At 49.2% G+C, this 20,374-nt stretch overlaps 1 protein-coding gene across 1 annotated transcript in view; it reads right to left on the bottom strand.

Annotated features, from left to right (window-relative positions):
- LOC100346633 (uncharacterized) overlaps window positions 1-20,374 on the bottom strand; it is a 172,841-nt gene that overhangs the window by 24,355 nt on the left and 128,112 nt on the right. Inside the window, exons 34-37 of the mRNA XM_070073713.1 lie at window positions 18,602-18,831; window positions 17,603-17,741; window positions 15,980-16,100; window positions 2,290-2,399 (exon numbers count right to left, since the gene is read on the bottom strand). Of these exons, the coding sequence (XP_069929814.1) occupies window positions 2,290-2,399; window positions 15,980-16,100; window positions 17,603-17,741; window positions 18,602-18,831 (600 nt within the window). The remainder of the gene's footprint in view (window positions 1-2,289; window positions 2,400-15,979; window positions 16,101-17,602; window positions 17,742-18,601; window positions 18,832-20,374) is intronic.

The raw sequence follows: 20,374 nt of genomic DNA on the forward strand, positions 1-20,374 counted from the left end.
GTGGTGGGTGGGTAAGGAAGTGATGTGTTGTGACAGCCGAGGAGAAAGTGAGGATGAGCTGGGATTTAGTTTTTCTACTCAATTATAAGATGATAGAACACATTTGAAGAACTTAGAGAAATGTACATTTGGAGAAAATAATATCTTAAAAATTGAGTACATTTTGCTAGGTTAAGTTTTTTTTGTTAAAACAACTAAATTTCTTTTTTCTTTTTTTTATTTTTTTGACAGACAGAGTGGACAGTGAGATAGAGAGACAGAAAGGTCTTCCTTTTCCGTTGGTTCACCCCCCAATGGCCGCTATAGCCAGCGCGCTGCGGCCGGCGTACCACGCTGATCCGAAGCCAGGAGCCAGGTGCTTCTCCTGGTCTCCCATGGGGTGCAGGGCCCAAGCACTTGGGTCATCCTCCACTGCCTTCCCGGGCCACAGCAGAGAGCTGGACTGGAAGAGGAGCAACCGGGACAGAATCTGGCGCCCCAACTGGGACTAGAACCCGGGGTCCCAGCACCGCAGGTGGAGGATTAGCCTATTGAGCCGCGGCGCCTGCCAAAACAACTAAATTTCAAAGGAAAAATGGATTCACACTACCTAAACCACTTCTGTTTTAAAAATTACTTTTGCCACTAAAAAAAATCTATTGATTTTAATTTATTTGAAAGGCAGAGTGACAGAGAGTGAGAGAGAGGTCTTCCAGTTTACTGGTTCACTCCCCCGGATGCCTGCAACAGCTTTGGCTGGGCCAGGCTGAAGCCAGGAGCCAAGAACTCCATCCAGGTCTCCCACATGGGTGGCAGGAACCCAAGTACGTGGGCCACCGCCTGCTGGCTCTCAGGGGTGTGTGAGCAGGAAGCTGGATCAAAAGTAGAGGCGAGACTCGATCCCAGGCACTCGGATGTGGGATGCAGGTGCCTGGCCTGGTGGCTTAGCCTGCTGCACCCAATGCCTGCCCCTTAGTGATCCCAAAAGCTCTGTTATGTGCAGACATCCAATATATCCATTATCTTGCCTTCTCAGCAGATTCTTCTGACTTAGCAAGGCACTCTTGCCAAGAGTCAACACGCTTCACAATTCCAAGGACTGTGTACATGCACGTGTATTTAATATGTGCTATTGCTAAATATATTACTCTACACAGTTGCTATGGATTCAAATATTTTTCTGGAAGATTACACCCAGAAAACCTGCTCATGCTGGCTTCCCTGGTGGAGAGGAATTGGGGTAGTGGTGTGGGGAAGGAGAAAATGTTACTTTTCTGTGCTGTTTGCTTTTTTTTTTTTAAATCATATTGGACATTTAAAAATACTTTGTAGGTAATGGTATTATAAGTGATTCAGGTTTTTCTCCTTTAAGTATTTTATACTAACAAATGAACAACAGGAAATTTTTCTAAATATTAACTTACTGGGGCCAGGGTTGTGGCGTAATGGGTTCAGGGCATCCCATATGGACACCTGTTTGAGTCCCAGCTGCTCCACATTTTTTTGTGTTTGTTTTTAAAGATTTATTTACTTATTTTAAAGTCAGAGTTACACAGAGAGAGACACACACACAGATATCTTCCACCTGCTGGTCAAACAACCAGTGCTGTGCCAGGCCAAAGCCAGGAGCCAGGAGCTTCATCTGGGTCTCCCATGTGGATGGCAGGAGCCCAAACACTTGGGCCAACTTCCGATGCTTTTCCCAGGCCACCAGCAGGGAGCCAGATCAGAAGTGGAACAGCTGGGACTTGAACTGATGCCTATATGGGATACTAGCATTGCAGGAGGCAGCTTAACCTGTTATGCCACAATGCCGGCCACTGCTCCACTTTTAATCCAGCTCTCTGCTAATGCACCTGGGAAAGCAGAAGATGGCCCAGGAGCTTGGGTCCCTGCACCTATATGGGAGACAAAGATGAAACTCCTGCTTCTGGCTTTGGCCTGGTCAGACCCTGCCATTGTAGCCTTCTGGGGGAGAGAACCAGTGGATGGAAGATCTGTCTCTATATCTCCCTCTCTGAAACTCTGCCTTCCAAATAAATAAAATAAATCTTGAAAAAAATTGACCAAATTTGAAATTAGTCAATAAGTATGTACTACTTATTTGGATTTCTTGCAAGATGTCAGTTTTTTCCCAAAAATCAGCTTGTAACAAATGATTCTCTTTGGGGTTCAACCTCAGTATTCCCATCATGACTCTTGGGGAGTAAGGACAGCGTTAGGAGATGTGTTCGATGGGAAAGCAGTCCTCATTTGGGTTGATGCTAGAGATGAAGAACAAAACCAGAATGACAGATTGTCCACACATACCTCGTGTTCACCGTCTTTGTAGCTCTCCATTAATCTCTGGATGAATTTTTCAACTATTTGTGGTCTTGAGATTGAAAAGTTTTCTTTCATGGCTTGGTGTTTCCAGAGATCTAAGGGGAAAAAACCACACCCATGCTAGGCTCGCAGAACAGCAAACAGTCATCAGCTGATGAGAAATGGCAGGTGCTGAGGTGCAGCCCTGGACCCACAGGAGTCATTTCAAACACACAAAAACCAGGGCTGGGGGATGGGAGGGGCGGAGGGGTTGAGGACTCGGCACCCTCTGCACCACCCAAAGACCTCCTACAAGATTCCGAATGAGAAGATGTGGAAAAGCATCTTCTAAGTCCAGTGAGCACTGCTTTGTTACCATAACTAAAACCCCCAAATCCAATGTTGTCATTAAGTCTGCCCGTGCGTCTGAACAAGGATTTTGGTCTAACACAAATACCAGAAATAAATGAAGATGTATTTGTCTAGTGCTACAGGGCAAAACTAATTTGCATACTTAGTAATTAATAAAGGGGAGGAAATCTGGAAGCTTGGAGGCAGAGTCACAAACCGAGACAGCCCGGGAATGAAGTTTAGTTCTGGGATCAAAGCAGGCGCGTGGCAGACACACTGGAGACCGGGCATACACAGCATCACTGCAGTACTGCTGTTTACTGCAGCAAAAGCCCGGAAGCACCGCAGTGCCCACTGTTCAGGGTCTGGTCACTTAAACAAAGCAATAGCACATGGCTGGAAAGAAAATGAGCAGAAGAAACCCACTGTCTGCTGAGAGGGAAAGAGCCAGAGGTTGTTAGGGGAGAGAGGCGAGGGGGAGAACGGTGCGTGTAAAATGCTGTCCTCTCCAGTCCACTCAGAGTCCCAGCCCCAGAACTTCCTCTTCCTGCTATGTCACCATCTCTGCCCCCAATCTGGGTCTTTCACAAGGGCACCTGGTACTTCCCTCAGCTCATAACGATCCTCCACCCTCTTTCCCTCACCACCTACGGCCTCATCTATTTTCACCCTTTCGTAAGCAAACTCCCAGGAGGAGACGTCTACACTTCCACTGTCTCCACCTTCTCCCAGATTCCTTCTCCTGCTTCTTATTTTTGAAAGATTTATTGATTTTATTTGAAAGTCAGAGTTGCAGGATAGGGGTGGGGGATATCTTCCATCTGCTGGTTCACTCCCCCAAATGGCTGCAATGGGCGGTGCTGGGCCAGGCTGAAGCCAAGTGGGTGGCAGGGGCCCAAGGACTTGGGCCATCTTCTACTGCTTTCCCAGGTGCACTAGCAGGGAGCTGGATTGGAAGTGGAGCAACTGAGACTCGAACCAGGGCTCATATGGAATGCCAGCGTCGCAGGTGACAGATTTGCCCTCTTTTTGCCCTCTTGCACCGTGACACGAGCCCCTCAGATTCCTTCTTCTTTTTTTTTTTTTTTTTTTTTTTTTTTTTTTTTTTTTTTGACAGGCAGAGTGGACAGTGAGAGAGAGACAGAGAGAAAGGTCTTCCTTCGCCATTGGTTCACCCTCCAATGGCTGCCGCGGCCGGCGCACTGATCCGATGGCAGGATTCAGGTGCTTCTCCTGGTCTCCCATGGGGTGCAGGGCCCAAGCACTTGGGCCATCCTCCACTGCACTCCCTGGCCACAGCAGAGAGCTGGCCTGGAAGAGGGGCAACCAGGACAGAATCCGGCGCCCCGACTGGGACTAGAACCCTGTGTGCCAGCGCCACAAGGCGGAGGATTAGCCTAGTGAGCCGCGGCACCGGCTCAGATTCCTTCTTAAACCTGCTCACTTGCATTCACCTCCACCACTCTGTTGAAACGGGTTTTGTCACAAACACCAGCAATTTCCACATGGCTAACCCCAGTAGCTACACTTGACTAGGAGTAGCATTTCGCACACCCGTCACTTCCTCTTGCTTGAGAACTTCCTTGAGTAGACGGGGGACAGGCCATGTGCGCGTTGTCCTCCAACCTCACTGTCTGCTCCTGCCAGGTCTCTTCTACTGGTTCTCCTGGACCCCAGCCCTGGCTCTTGCCATCAGAGTGACCCAGAGCTCAGGCCTGGGTCCACCTCCTTGTTTCTGAGTCTACTCACTCTATTCACCTCCTCTTGTCCCACAGCTAAATCCAAGGGGACTTCAAAATGTTCACCGAAAGATGGGACTAAAAGATAAGCTTATTCGGGTGCAAAAAAGTTGAAATGCATGCATAGATTTTTTGGTAATATGCATCTTTCATGAACTTTTAGAAGACCCCTCAAACTGACAGCATCTCTTCTTAGATATCTAAATGGTCTCTGAAAGTTCATTTGTGCATAAACAAATTACTGATTTCCCGTTCCCCCCACCCCAACTTGTTCATCTATAGTCCACCCACCTTAGGTGATAGAAATTCTATTTTCCCACTGGCTCGAGTTTAAAAAAAAAATCCTGACTCTTCTCTTTCTCCAATACCCAGCCCTAACGCCTAGTTCAGAATATACCCAGAAGCTGGCCAATTCCTGTTTGCACTGCTCCCAGCCTTGTCTGTGTCACCATCTCCTCTTGTTCAGAGGAGCAAGCAGCCTCCAACCAGCCTGTCTGTCCTTTCACCCTTTCTTCCTGCACAGCCCACTCTCTGCACAGCAGCCAGAGAGAGTCTATTAACACATGAGCCGGAATGTGCCGCTGCATCTGGACCGGGCTCCCCACTGCTGTCAGGGCGAGCACTGACACTCCTTCCAGTGCCTGGCAGGATCTGTTCTGCTTCCCACCCCACTCTCTCTAAGTTCCTCTCCTACTGCTCTCCGCATAATGTCTCCACCCCAGTTGTGCTTGGGACTCTGCTGTTTCTCTACTTAGGGACTTTGTACAGGCTATTCTTCTGTCTGGAATGAGATGGCCTCATAACTGAATCTCTCATCCTTTTCGAATCTTTGCTCAAAATATCATTAACTCCATGAGAATTAACCTGATCACCCTATTTCAAATTGCAGTGTGCCCCTTAGACCTCTACAACATTAATCTCCTAACTCCATTGTTTTCTTATTTCTTATGTTAAGTGCTCATTGTCTACAACTTCTAGATTATAAACACCATGAGAGAAAGGATTTTTACGTTCATGATAGTAAGGATATATCCCTAAACCAGTGCCTAAAATATAGTCACCTAGAACATAGTAGGTGCTCAGCAAATAGTTATCCAATAAAAGAATAAATTAATATGCATGAAGAATCTATATACAGAGGTATAACTAATACAGATGTATAACTAATATATAAACTATATACAGATGTATAACTAATATAAAAAAGTGGCTACAGATAGGTGACAGGATGGTGGGTAACATTATATATTGTATGTAAAATGTATATTTATATTTGTCATTTTGAGCTTTATAGCATGTAAAATATTTCAAAATGCTTCTGAAGAAATTGGAATTCAAAGTTTATTTTGGTGCAAAGAGATTTTGAAATCTAGGCATATTGTTTTCATAATACATAATTTTCATGAACTTTTTAAAGGCCCTTGTATGCATGGATTTCAATTTTTTGTGTGTGCCAAAATAAGCTTATCTTTAAATTCCATTTTCCATAAACATTTTGAAACATTTATGTAGCCTGCTAGGAAAAAAAACTAAAAAATTCGGGCTGGCGCTGCGGTGCGCGGCAGGTTAAGCTGCCCCGTGCAACAGCACCATCCCACATCAGTGTGCAGTTCAAGTCCCAGCTGCTCCTCTTCACATCCAGCTCCCTGCTAATGCACCTGGGGAGGCAGCAGAAGACAGTCAAGTACTTGGGCCCCTGCCACCCGTGAGGGAGACTAGTATGGAGTTCCTGGCTCCTGGCTTTGGCCGGGCCCAGCCCTGGCTGTTTGGCTGTGGGTCTTTGGGGAGTGGATCAGCAGACAGAAGATCTTTCTCTCTGTCTCTCTGTCTCTCTCTCTCTCTTTCTCTTTCTCATACACACACTCCACTTTGCCTTTCAAATAAGTAAATATACAAGTCTTTAAAACAATAAAATCAAATTTAAAAACAACAGGGCAGTGCGGGAATGCCGGGCGAATATCTACACTCCGTAGCTCCCACATGGAGGAGCAGAAGCACCTGAGTGTGTCAGTCACGTGGATAAGACCCGCGTGGACAAGGCCCACGTCTTTGGAACGTGGTTCCCGGGAAGTCTGGAAAAGCAGAGTCCTATAGACTTGGACGTAGAAGCCAAGCCCCACCTGGCGGCCTTTGCTGTGGCGTGGGTGCTGGCCATCAGCCGGAACACCTGCCAACCCTCTCCCCACCCCAGCAGCGTCTCAGAGGAAGCACACAGCACAGTCTGCCCAGAAATGTGGACGCGATGGAGCTGGAGCCTAACAATTCACACTCATCAGGCTATGGGCTGCTTTCCATAAGAAACCCATAAATCTGGTTTTGCTTTTCTTTTAGGAAATGAAGGTGATTAACCCCATGGCCACTGTCCCAGCACAGTGCAGGGGAAAACCCGAGGCCGTGTGTCCGGAAGTCCACGCTTCTTCGAGTGTTGAAGGTTTAAGACTCTCCCAAGCCTAAACTTAGGCAAGACACAGCTTGTGTAGATTTCAGATATTTTCCTGACAGGAGGTTGCTTGCTTTTCCCAGGGCTGGGTTAGGGCAGGTGTCTGGATCAGGTGAGGCCCACATCTGTCACACATCTCTAGTTTGGGGACCATCATCTGGCCAATACTCAGTGAGCCAGTGTGGGGTGTAGCTCCGGTCTCAGCTAAAGGGGAACTGCATCACCAGAGCGCTGGAAGAATTCACACCAGCTCATGTTCAGACTCGGCTCTGCATCTGCAGGCAGCAGTGGGGGGAAGCCAGGGAGCATGGGATTCATCCGAGAGGAAGAATTCCCAGCAAAGAGGATCCAGCTGTCCCCAAATGTGGCCATTTTCAGTGTGTGTGGGTGGGTGGCCATGGCTCCTGCAGGTTTTGCCAGAAGCCTGCGGAAGACAGGTTACGTGAGGATTTTATTCTCCCCTCTTGCTCCGTTCCTAGGTATTTTGACTACAGGAAACTTGACTTCCTGTTGGCCAAACCACTTTCCCTCCCTCCTCCTCTGAGCCCCACCCCCATGAAACCTCCTGCCTCTAGGAAGGACCTCTGGGTAGCGTTTCACTTCCCTAACAACCACTTGCTCTCTGTGCCTGAGTGGTCCCTGGGTCCTAAGCCACAGCAGAACTGAAACCTGAAGGCACTCAGCTGCCAATCAAAGCTGTTCACCACAGCCAGCAGGGGCCCTAGCATGTGGGGGGTCAGAACGCCTCAGTGGGGGCAAGCGTATGTACGTGCCTCAGACACCTGTGTGCTTCAAACTTCTCCCTGGGACACCAGTGTGCTGAGTTGATAAGAAATGTCCCAAAGGGAGCCAGGGGTTCTGTGGTCAAAAAAATGTTAAAAAAAAAAAGAACATCGTGTAGTCTCTCCAGTCTGGGGATATACTGCAAGGGTGTTTTTAAACATTAATTACTCTAAGTTGTCCAAACTTATTTTTTCAAAAAAAAAAAAAAAAAAAAAAAGAAAGAAAGAAAGAAAGAAAGAAAAAAAAATCAACAAAACCATTCTGTGGCGCAGCAGGTTAAACAACCTCCTGTGACACCAGCATCCCACGTGAGCACCAGTTTGAGTCCCGGCTGCTCTGCTTCTGTTACAGCTCCCTGTTAATGCACCTGGGAAAGCAGCAGATGATGGCTTAAATATGTGGGTCCCTGCTACCCATGCGGGAGACCCAGACAAAGTTTACAGTTCCTGGCTTTAACCTAGGCCAGCCCTAGTTGTTGTGGTCATCTGGGGAATGAACCAATGGATGGAAGATCTCTCTTTCTCTAACTCTGCCTTTCAAATAAATAAAACACATCTCTCTCTCTCTCTCTCTCTCTTTCTTTAAATCATCTCACTACACTTTAAAAATACATTAGAAATCCTCCTATCCAATGCAGTCAAGACCAAGATTTGGTTGATTAGTCAAAAGAAGTCAGTTAAAGTTAGTTAACGCAGAGAATGCTCTACAAATGGCATGCATTATCTCAATCGTTTTATTTAACTTCAAAGCACACAATTTTCCAGGCATTTGTCAACCCTGTTTTCTTTGGCTATATCCACTGACTGGAGTTCTGGACTGTCTCTCTTTCATAAATCATGACACAAGGTGCTTGGTCTACAATTTCCAGCTGTGTTCGTTTCTGGATAGCAAACTTAAGGACCATGATCAGTGTCACCATTTCGTCCATTTTTACAATTTCACCCAATCTTTTCAGTCATCTGTATTTCTTTTTCTAAACAGCTTGCCTTTGATTGAGTCTTCCCATAACTTTTAACTTAGTTTTTAAAACGTTGTAAAAATAAACTTAAATTTTTAGAGCAGCGTTAGGTTCACAGCAACACTGAGAGGCAAGCAGAGAATTTCCCGAAGCCATTGGTCCTCACACACACAGAGTCTCCTCCGTCAACACCCCTACCAGAATGGTACATTTGTTACAGGCAAGGAGCTCACATCTTCCCAAGCCCATGGGTTGCCTTATGGTTCACTCTTGGGGCTGCACATTCTATGAATTTTAACAAAGGTATAGTGACCTGTTGTAGTATCATACAGAACAGTTTCATTTGCCCTACACATCTTCTGTGCTCTGCCTGCCCCTCTCTTCTACCACTACTGCCCCTAGCAATCATAGATCTTTCCTCTTTTTGTAAGATTTATTTATTTCAAAGGCAGAGAGAAGGTGGCGGGGGAGTGGGGAAGAGACATCTGCTGATTCACTCTCCAAATGTCCACAGCAGCCAGGGTTAGGCCAGGCTGAAGCCAGAAGCCAGGAACTCCATCCAGGTCTCCCACATGGGTGACAAGAACCAAGCCGTTGGGCCACCATCCACTGCCGCATTAGCAGGAGGTTGAATTAGCAGAGCGGAGTAGCTGAGACTCAAATCAGCCCCTCCCATAGGGACTGCGGGTGTCCCAAGTGCAGCTTAGCCCACTGTGTCACAATCCCTGCCCCAACCACAAATCATTTTGCTGTCTCCATGGTTTTGCCTTTGCCAGAATGTCATGTAGTTAGAATCATGCAATGTGTTGCCTTTTCAAATTGACTTCTTTCACTTATTAATAGGCATTGAAGCTTCCTCCATGTCTCTGCATGGGTTGATAACGCATTTCTTTCTATTGCAGCATAAACTTCCACTGATTAGATGTATCTCAGTATCTCAGCTTATCTACTTCAACTTTGTTTTTTAAAAATATTTATTTATTTGAAAGGCAAAGTTAGAGAGAGATCTTCTATCTGCTGGTTCTCTCCCCAAATGGCTGCAATGGCTGGGGCTGGGTCAGGCTGGAGTCAGGAGTGTCACCTGCATCTCCCATGTGGGTGCAGGGGCCCAAGCACTTGGGCGATCCTCCGATGCTTTCCAAGGCATGTTAGCAGGGACCTGGGCCGCAACTGGAGCAGCAAGGACATCAACACATGGAATTGCTGCATTGCGGGTGGCGCCTTAACCTGCTTCACCACAACGCCAGCTCCCTCCACTTAGTGTTTAGAGACCCAACGGATCCTTTTCTTTCTGTACTCTTATTTCACTGGTCTATGTAATTTTTAATTAAACGACTGCAAGTACAACGATCATAAAACCGGCACAAACAGGTTTGGAGCAAACAAGGATCAGTGATGTTAAGTAAACACACACAGCCCAGAGACCGGGATGAGTGAGCTTGAGTTACCTAGGGAGCCAAAGCACGAGGCAGCCAGGGCTGCTAGCCGAGGGCGGCTGGAGCCGAGCTGCAGGGGTACCTCAAAGAACTTGTACTCCACAGCTCACTGCGGGGGGGAAGGGCTGGCCTAGCCCACCCTCTGCTAACTGGTTTCCTCATACTCCCCTCAGGAGAAAGTATGTTGGACCCCTCCCCTTTGCTGCGTGCGTATTTTGTTATAGAAATGTCTGCAGGCTGAGGCTCTCAATCCTGCAAATGGCTGGCTATCGGCATTCCTAACAGTTCCCTGGACCTTTCAACATTTTTTGTCTGCCTTCTTATCAGACCTGATTGGATGCTCCTTCTTCTTTTTTAATATATTTTTAAAAGATTGATTTACTTGAAAGGCAGAGTTACAGAGAAAGAGGGAAGAGAGAGAGAGAAAGAGAGAGAGAATTTTCTATCTGCTGGTTCACTCTCCTAATGACCACAACAGTCAGGGCTGGGCCAGGCTGAAACCAGAAGCTAGGAGCTTCATCTGGGTCTCCCACATAGATGCAGGAGCCCAGGCACTTAGGCCATCTTCTGCTGCTTTCCCAGATGCATTAGCAAGGAGCTGGATCGGAAGTGGAGCAGCCGGGACTTGAACCAGCAACTATATGGGATGCCGGTACTACAGGTGGAGGCTTTCCCGCTATGCCACAGCACCAGCCCCATTGATTTTCTTTCTCAATTTTATAACTTGGCTAGGGACAAGTATGTCAGTGTTACATGCTTGTGGCATGTTACAAACACGCCAGTGTTACAGATGTCAGCTCTGCCAGATTCTTCTTCACTTCCAGACACCTCAATGTGGAGTGTGACCTGTTGCTCACTACTTGTTGTCTTTATCTACGTGGGAGTTCTGGTATTTTCTTCCCACACTCCTGGGTTCTACCCGTTTCCCTTTGGACACTGTTGGCCTTATCACTGCTCAGAGGAGACATGAGAACCACTTCAAAGTCACTTCAAAGGCAAAGTTGCCAAGGATGGAGGCTGGCAATGGAGCCTGTCTCTCTGTGCAAGCCCTGGGGCTGAAGGAGGGTGCCTGGAGCTGCTGTGGGTAACTCCCAGGGCAGCTTACTTCAGCTTCTACAGCTCACACCAGGGCCAGGGACTGATGCCACAGCTCTGGAGGCCCCGTAGCAACCTGGAGACTCAGCCAGAAACCCCAGGAGAAGATGAGTCTCCAAGACAAGGTGGGAGGAAGCTGGGGGACAGAAGATTCCAGACGTCCTTTTTGGCTGCTAGAAACGTGGACACGAGCACTGGCCAGAGGAAAGAGGAGAAGCTGAGGGGGAGGACAAGATGCTCTGCTGGCCTCCAGGCTCTCAACATCCCTCATTCCTAATTCCCGCTGAGAAAACCCCCAGCCCCAGGCTAACCCCGCCCGCAGAGGGGATCCTGTGCACAGAAAGGCAGTCCCTGCTGGGCAGCCCCGACCCCCGCGGCACCCTCCTGCTGCCAAGGTGAACATGTGATGGGTGGGGACTCCAGAGTGTTTTGCCTTCTCTGAAGGCACCCATCCCACAGAGGTCCCAAGAAGACAAAATGCAAGAAACAGGCCCAAAGCACAGGTGGTGCATAGTGGGCACTCAGTCACTCCTACTGCAGATCTCAGTAGAGCAGGGATCTCCCCACCGACTCATGCCTGGCGGGCCAAAGAACACAAACACAGCCAATGACCCCTGCATGCCCGTCTACTCTGCTTCTGATCCAGCTCCCTGCTAACGTGCCTGGGAAAGCAGTGGAGGGTGGCCCAAGTGCTTGAGCTCCTGCCGTCCATGTGGGAGATTCGGATGGAGTTCTGGTTGTGGCCATCTGGGGATTGGACCAGGGGACAGAAGATCTCTTTTACTCTCTGTCACTCTGCCCCCTTCAAATAAAGAAATAGGTTTTAGAGCCAGCACTGTGGCATAGCAGATAAAGCCACCACCAGCAGTGGTGGCATCCCATATGGGTGCCGGTTTGAGTCCAGGCTGCTCCACTTCCAATCCAGTTTCCTGCTAATGTGCCTGGGGAAGCAATGGAAGATGGTCCAAGTCCTTGAACCCCTGCACCCATGTGGGAGACCCAGAAGAGGCTCCTGGCTCCTGGCTTTAGATCAGCCCAGCTCTGGCCATTGCAGCCATTTGGGGAGTGAACCAGAGGATGGAAGACCTCTCTCTCTCCCTCTCTACCTCTGCCTCTCTAACAAGTAAATACATCTTTAACAACAACAAAAAAAAAAAAAAAAAAAAAAAAGAGAGAGAAGTTTTTTTTTTTAACATCTTCGAAGTATAGAATCTAAACTTGGGTTTAGAAGTGGCCAGAATACCATAACCAAAGTAAGCTGGAACTATCCACATAACCACATCACTAACAACTCCACCCCTGTGCCTGATCCCCACTGCCCTTAGTGAGGGCACTTTTCAGGCACAGGTGACAGGCCCTCTGCCCAAGGCGCCACAGCCACAAGCACAGACACCTCCTCCCCCAGCCGCAGCCAGGAACTCCAGCCCTGAGACGTGCAGGCTGGTCTCCAAGGGGAGCTGCCTGGTTACGGCACACACACGCAGACAGCAGGTGCTGTGTATCTTGTTCAGCGTTCTGTTGCTGGAGCCCAGCCACCCTTTTCTCTCTGGTGACAGGGACGGCCAGCTGCCCTGCTGGGGAGTGGCTTGTCCTCTCCTGGCACACCTTTCCTCCAAGCCCTGTTCCCAGAATCCAGCTACTGACCAAATGACAACTTCTCTCCGCCCTGCCTGGGGACCAGCTTACTCATTAACATGACAATGTCTGTGGCTTTGTCCACCTGCAACACCCAATGCATTTTGTCAGTTCTGACAACTCCTTCAGAGCTCAAAGGTTATGGGTTTTCCTCCAGGATTCCTAGAGTTCGGTCACATAATCTGTGAGGCCTGGTACAAAGGGCAAATGCAGGACCTACTGGGCAAACAACAGGGAAAAGTGCCCCAACCAGTGCGAAAATACAAAGCTGCATCCTTTCTTCACCACTTTTGCTCCAGATCTGTCAGGGTGTTTCTATTTGTGTTAGTGGTGCACACACAACGCCCTGAGCAGGGGAGACCTTCACGAGCACCCAGTGGCCCTGCCCAAGACTCAGGGCACTAAGGCTTGAGACCTGCCAGCTGCCAGATTGAGGCACGGGGCCTTGGTCAGGGGTGGAGGAACAAGCCAGACATCTCCTCTGCTCAGAGACCACCACCCCGATCCACTAGGGACAGGGGAGTACCAAGGACATTGCAACCTCTGTCCTGGGGCAGCCAGGGAAGCCAGGGGTGTGCACAAGGCTCATCCACTGAGTACACCATGCTGCTGCCCGCCTGGGGTCCCGGCCATGCTGCCAGTACTCAGCTGGGCTGGAGTGAGGAGGGACAGGGGGCCCACGGGGGCCAGAAAGCAGAGGAGCAGGTGGCTGTGGACCCCTCCTGTGCGGTAGGGAGGCAGCAGGGGGTGGTGTGAGGAGTCAGATGGGTTGATAGATAAGGGATCCCAATGGAATTTGGGGTGTAAAATATTTACTTCCTTTGCTTTATCTTTAGCAAGAACAAACAGGCAGCCCTCCTTCCTTCAGAGTCTCCAAATTTGCCATGAGAATAGCAAGGGAGCTCTTCCTGAGCCACTGTGGCTCACTGGGTTAATCCTCTGCCTGTGGCACTGGCATCCCATAGTCCCGGTTGCTCCTCTCCCAGTCCAGCTCTCTGCTGTGGCCCGGGAAGGCAGTGGAGGATGGTCCAAGTACTTGGGCCCTGCACCTGCATGGGAGACCAGGAGAAGCACCTGGCTCCTGGCTTCGGATCGGCACAGCTCCGGCTGTAGCGGCCATTTGGGGAGTGAACCAATGGAAGGAAGACCTTTCTCTCTGTCTCTCTCTCTCACTGTCTATAATTCTGTCAAATAATAATAATAATAATAATAATAATAATAATAAAAAGAAAACAAGTTACCTATCCCACCCTCAGCAGGCCAGACAGAATGGAGATTTGTAAATGAGGTCTTTTGATGGCTTTTGTCCCCGCCTGGTAACTGAATGCCAATCTGATTGTCAATTTTTTTTTCCTTTGAAATTGTACTTAAAAAATCCACTACCACCAGTCCCTTTGGGTTTATTCCTCCAGCCACTCTGGCTGGAGGCCTTTGACTATAATAAATACTTTTAAATCTCTTTGCCGTCCGCTTGGAAATTCTTCTTCCATGTGAGACAAAGAACTGAGGTAACAATAATTTTTCTGCTGCCATTTTCCTGAAACAGTGGGACTGGGTGTGAGCCAAGCCTGCAAACCCTCAGTGCACGTTCCATGGACTCAGCGGGTTTCACTTACCAGACACTGCTTTGTTTAAATTATCATGAGTTTCAAGAGGATGCCCGCAGAACATTAAGCCCTAGTGGGACTCTGTAGCCTGTGCAAGGGCACCGGTCACAAGAGGCAGGCCTGAGTGAAACCTCAAATGAGAGGAATGGTTTTGCTGGCCTTCCCACCCTGAATGAATAGATATATATTTATGTGAGATTCTGACATATATATGTAGCATGCAAGGGTACTTCAAGAAGTTCCTGGAAAATGGAATTACAAGATACATTTTCTTTGGTGCAAAACTTTCGAAATCCATGTGTAGTTTTTTTTTTTTTTTTTTTTTTTTTTTTTTTTTTTGACAGGCAGAGTGGACAGTGAGAGAGAGAGACAGAGAGAAAGGTCTTCCTTTTGCCGTTGGTTCACCCTCCAATGGCCGCCACGGCCGGTGCGCTGCGGCCGGTGCGCTGCGGCCGGCGCACCGCGCTGATCCGATGGCAGGAGCCAGGAGCCAAGTGCTTTTCCTGGTCTCCCATGGGGTGCAGGGCCCAAGCACCTGGGCCATCCTCCACTGCGCTCCCTGGCCACAGCAGAGGCCTGGCCTGGAAGAGGGGCAACCAGGACAGAATCCGGCGCCCTGACCGGGACTAGAACCCAGTGTGCCGGCGCCGCAAGGCGGAGGATTAGCCTAGTGAGCCGCGGTGCCGGCCCATGTGTAGTTTTTTCATAATATATATTCCCAAGATTTTTTATTTGAAAGGCAGAGCAATGGAGAGAATGGGAGGGGGAGAGAGAGAGAGTAAGAGGGAGAGAGAGAGAGAGATTTTACATCTGTTGGTCCACACCCCAAATGGCTTCAACAGCCAGACTCAGTCAGGCTGAAGCCAGGTGCCAGGAACTCCATCCTGGTCTCCCACATGGGTGGTGGGGGCCTAAGTACTCGGACCCTCTTCTCCTGCCTTCTCAGGTGCACAGGCAGGGAGCTGGATTGGAAGTGGAGCAGCTGGGACTTAAACCAGCATTGCAATAGGGAATGCTACTGTCTCAAGCAGTGACTTAACCCACTGCACCACAATGTCAGCCTTTGCTTTCTATTTAAATGCCTGTTCTCTCTTTCTATGTTTCTCTGCCTTTCAAATAAATTAATTAACTAACTAACTAAACAAACAAAGAAAAAAACCAACCACTGAGGCAGGCATTGGCCTAGTGGTTAAGACACCTGTACCCCACATCTGCGTGCCTGGGTTCAAAATTCAGCCGAAGTTCCTGGGCTTCCTGCTAATTCAGACCCTGGGAGGCAACAATGATGATAGCTCAAATAATTGGGTTCCATCCACCTAGGAGACTTGGATTGAGTTCCCAGCTCCTGCTCTTGGCCTCCTGGCCTGGGGTTGTTGTGGGTGTTTGGGGGAATGAACAGTCAGATGGGAGCTCTCTCTCTCTCTCTCTTTCTCTCAAATAAATTTAAAGGGGGGAAAAATGCCTGCTAGGTCGAAGGTAATATAGCAAAATGTGAATAGTATTTCCCTCTGAGTGAAGGTGCAAAAGGTATTATCATTTTCTGGGCATTGCAGGTTCTTTTTTTACCTATAAATATGGATATGTGGATTGCCTTTAAAATGAGAAAAAACTAATAAATGTTCTTTTGTGAAATAATAAAATAATTGCCTTACCTGTAGGGAGAGGACACTCTTTCCTGGACTTTTCTGATAAAACCAGTGTCATCTCTCTGTTCACTTTTCTTAATACCTCCTGGATCATGTGAATTTCAACATTTTCCAGAAGCTGCTGGAGCTAGAGCAAGCACAGGTCAGAGGTCATGGTCCAGGTTCAGCTCACACCCTGGACCCCAGCAGTCACTTACTGCAGAAGGGCTCGGAGCTCGGCCTGTCCCTCACCTGTTCCCACCCCTGGGAAGAGAGTGGTTCCTTTCTTGGACTTCTACATGCTTCTGGGAGGTACGTGACCTGTCTGGAGACCAGCATCTGCCTGGCCCCTGTCCTGACAGACAAAATGCAACCTTCATCACCCAGTTCTGCTAAATTGCCAAGTTCTCAATGACCAAAGTAAGCTCATGTTACTTTTTTTTTAGGGTCTCCAAATGTAGCCAGGATTATGTGATCTATCGTTGCATGACAAGCCCTTGGATACCAAGGAAGATTTTACAAGAAGATTAAAAACTCCATACATAACCAAGAGAAATCTGTGTCCCAACGACCATGAACCCCGAGTCCACCTCTTGTGTTTACAGAGCCCACAGTTTTCCCTTTTGGAGGAAACCAGGTGCTGGCGAGGAGCCTGGGCTCAGAGGGGTAGCAATGGCCTTGTTCCTGGGGCAGGAGTCGGAGCTGAGCTCTCCTGTCACACAGGAATGTCCCTCTGTGCACCGACAACCAAACAGCCAGGGCTCTGTTGCCTGTCACAGCGAGCTCAGCCTCAGGGGGCCCATCAGGCAAAGCTAAGACTGGAAAACAGCTCCTCCACACGTCATCCACCACATACCGAATGTGCTGGAGTACACGTTGCATTTTCTTATTCTCAGAAAAACAGTTACAAGGAGCTATTTGCTTATTATTATTATTATTATTTGACAGGCAGAGTGGACAGTGAGAGAGAGAGACAGAGAGAAAGGTCTTCCTTTTGCCGTTGGTTCACCCTCCAATGGCCGCTGCGGCTGGTGCGCTGTGGCCGGTGCACCGCGCTGATCCAATGGCAGGAGCCAGGTGCTTCTCCTGGTCTCCCATGGGGTGCAGGGCCCAAGTACTTGGGCCATCCTCCACTGCACTCCCTGGCCACAGCAGAGAGCTGGCCTGGAAGAGGGGCAACCAGGAAAGAATCCGGTGCCCCAACCGGGACTAGAACCCAGTGTGCCGGCGCCGCAAGGCGGAGGATTAGCCTAGTGAGCCATGGCGCTGGCAACAAGGAGCTATTTTCAATATGGATCTGTACATCCTGGGCCTTATGCTTACGATGGGAATGATTATTTCTTCTATCATCTTTCTCATGAAGGTGCACCCCACTTGAAGGAGAACCGACAGAATGCACATCTGAAGTTAGATCGCTGAGATGGGAAGGGTTCATTCTTTGCTTAATGGGAGCCCCTCATGCTTTTAAATACTAAGTCCCCTCCCCCAGTCTGTTCAGCAATTTGCAGCTCTTACGTTCACACGGAACTTCTTAGACAAAGAAAACACAAAAACAAAAACAAAACAAAACAAACAAAAAAACCTGAAATCTGATGTGGTAATGCCTCAAAGTAAGTTTTCAAAGGCAAATTCAAAATAACTCTCTCATACCTGCTGCGTTTTTATTTCCATTTCTGAGGCCCCTTGAGGGGGAAATATTGACTGACAATTTACAGTAAGTCCCTCAAATTCATCTTCTTTCCGCATCTGCCTAGCTATGGCCTTCATGCTGGGGTACAGAATGTCGGTCCTATTAAAGAAGAGAGAAAGAGATCAGCCAATGTTGTTTCTGTCTGCTGATGCTCTGACAGGTATTTTCATTGGCTTTCTGTTTCCTGTCATGGGTGGACCCCCAGCCTCTTCAGCACCCCACACTCACATCTCAGTCCTACAAGGTAGCCAAGATTCACTTCCAAGTCTTCTCCCATTGGAATGTCTAATTCAGGTCCTCCTCCTTCCAAATATTGCCACGTCTTCTCATTCCCTACTCACCAGGACCACTGGCTAGGACACCGTCAGGAGACAGACAATTCTGACTATGTCTGAGGGGACCCTTCCGAGCTCAGTAAGGTCCCGGCTGGTGAGTTTGGGGACAGGCACAGGGCAGAAGCCATGTGCCCTTCCCCTGAGCCAGGTCATCCCCAGCCAAGGCCTGCAGCTGATTGCCCACCATCCCGCCAACCCCAGGCCTCCTGCTACATGTGCTGTGTTCAGCCTCTGGCTGCAATGCCTGAAGCTCTCACCGACTCAGTACCTGAGTCTACCGGGCCCAGCGAGTGAGGAGCTACAGCAGCAGCAGCAGCCCTCTACCCAGTGTTCGGGGACCTGTGAACAGCACTGTGGGGTCATGTCATCCACACAAGCTCCTGGGGACAGGTGAAGGACAGGCAGTGCAGCACAAGGGATCCAGCTCTGTCCCTGGGTTAACCCAGCCCGGCTCTCCCCTTACAGCACTGTCCACAGAGAAGGAAGCTGACTGCCACTGGGGTGCACTTGGGGCGGGGCACACCAAGATCCGTGGGCCAAACTTGCCTGGGATCAAGGGGGCCTGCATCCGCCAACCCCGAGGTTCTGCTCCCTGGGGGGAGTTTCCACCTGGGCGACACTTACTGGTAGAGCTCCGAGAGTTGTTTGTGGGCAGACACGGAGTCGACGTCCCGGCCTCGCAGCTTGAGTTGGCCCCAGTGCTCCTTCAGCGCTTCCAGCTGCTTCCACACCATTAGAAATGATCTCAGCAAAGCCAGGGACGCGAGGACATCACGTGGGCCCTCCAGCAGCAGGGCGGTCTTGGTGCTGCTTGGGAACTGACTTCTGGATCCTGCTCCTCCGGACCGAGTTGGCTGAAAGCATTGCAGAAGTCCATGTTTATTGACCTTGGATGACACAGGATAATTTTTACGTGCAGCTCCTGCAAAATCAAGTCCAGGAGGATGAATTCTCTCCCCAGAACGATGGTTGTACAGGCCTGCAGCACACGTAGAGCTGAGTGGGGTTGCGCATCCTGAACAGGCAGTGCATGCAAAGGAGAGAAGTGTCTCAGTTGCAGCTTTCTGCATGGATCTTGATCCATTTGTTTTAAAAAAGATTTATTTATTTGAAAGGCAGAGAGTGATGGGGTAGGGGGTGGAGGCGGGTGGACATACAGAGAGAGATCGCCCATCCCAAATGGCCACAACAGCCAGAGCCAGGCCAGACCCAAGCCAGAAGCCAGGGATTCCCTCTGGGTCTCCCACATGGGTGGCAGGGACCCAAGCACCTGGGCCATGTTCTGCTGCCTCCCCGGGTGCATGAGCTCATCAGAGTGAGGAGCAGCCAGGGCTGGAACCAGCACTCCACTATGAGATGCCCGTGTTGCAGGAGGCGGCCTAACCTGCCGCACCACGACGCAGGCCCCTTGGCCCCTCCATTTTTTAAACTTTCCTCCTTGCATACTACGTCGTATCTACCTTTGAAAAATCCAGGCTTTGCGGGAGGGTGTCGCGGCCCAGCCAGTTAAATGGTGTTAGACGCTTGCATCTCCTATCAGAAGGCTGGTTCAAGTCCCAGCTACTCTGAGGGAGACGCGCATGCAGTTCCCAGCTCCTGGCTTCTGCCTGGTCTGTACGCTGCTTTTGCAGCCATTTGGGGAGTTGCAGGAGCAGACAGAAGAGCAGTCTCTCTCTTTCTCCCCCTCCGCCTCCCCCTTCTCTGGCTGCCTTTGAAAACATACATTTATACATACGCATTGTAAACAATATTTTAAAAACTCAGCCTTCAGGATCTACATTCTCCAAAAGCGCTCTTCAATACACTTGAGTTGAGGTTCCCATCAGAGTAGGGCTCTAACATAAATTCTCATGGGGAGTTTACCCATCTTATGGGTAAAAAATAAGAAATCTAAGTTTTTCCTGTCTCCTGTTACTCCTGTTGTCTTTTAGACTGGGCACAGAACATCTGTCTTAATTTGAATTGATTGTTCAACAGGCAACCTTGCTTTACAACCTGAGGTTTGTTCATTGATGCTTTCCTTAAACAAGTATTTGCCGAGGGGTTGCTATGAGCCCTGGAGGATGTAGAGGGAACGAGGTTTCAGGTCCCTGCCCTCGAGGAGTCAGGGGCTCGAGTGGCAGGTCCCCAGGTGAGTGACAGTCAAAATGGGGACCTGCATCTACTCACTCAGCTGACTGCACTGTCTGCACAGGAGACCAGCATGGTCTCAGAGAACATCCAGGGGACCGTGCCTTAGGCACTCATGCTTCCTGGCTAAAACGGGAACAACCTGGTGTAATTAGATCCCAGATCTGCTATAACCATATCCAGAGAAACGTGTGGCTGCCTGCCGGAGCGCTGGTCAACGTCCAAGGAGGAGGTGGCAAGCAGGACCCAGGGGACAGTGAGCTGCAC

The sequence above is a fragment of the Oryctolagus cuniculus genome, chromosome 5 (assembly GCF_964237555.1).
Source record: "Oryctolagus cuniculus chromosome 5, mOryCun1.1, whole genome shotgun sequence".
NCBI lineage: Eukaryota > Metazoa > Chordata > Mammalia > Lagomorpha > Leporidae > Oryctolagus > Oryctolagus cuniculus.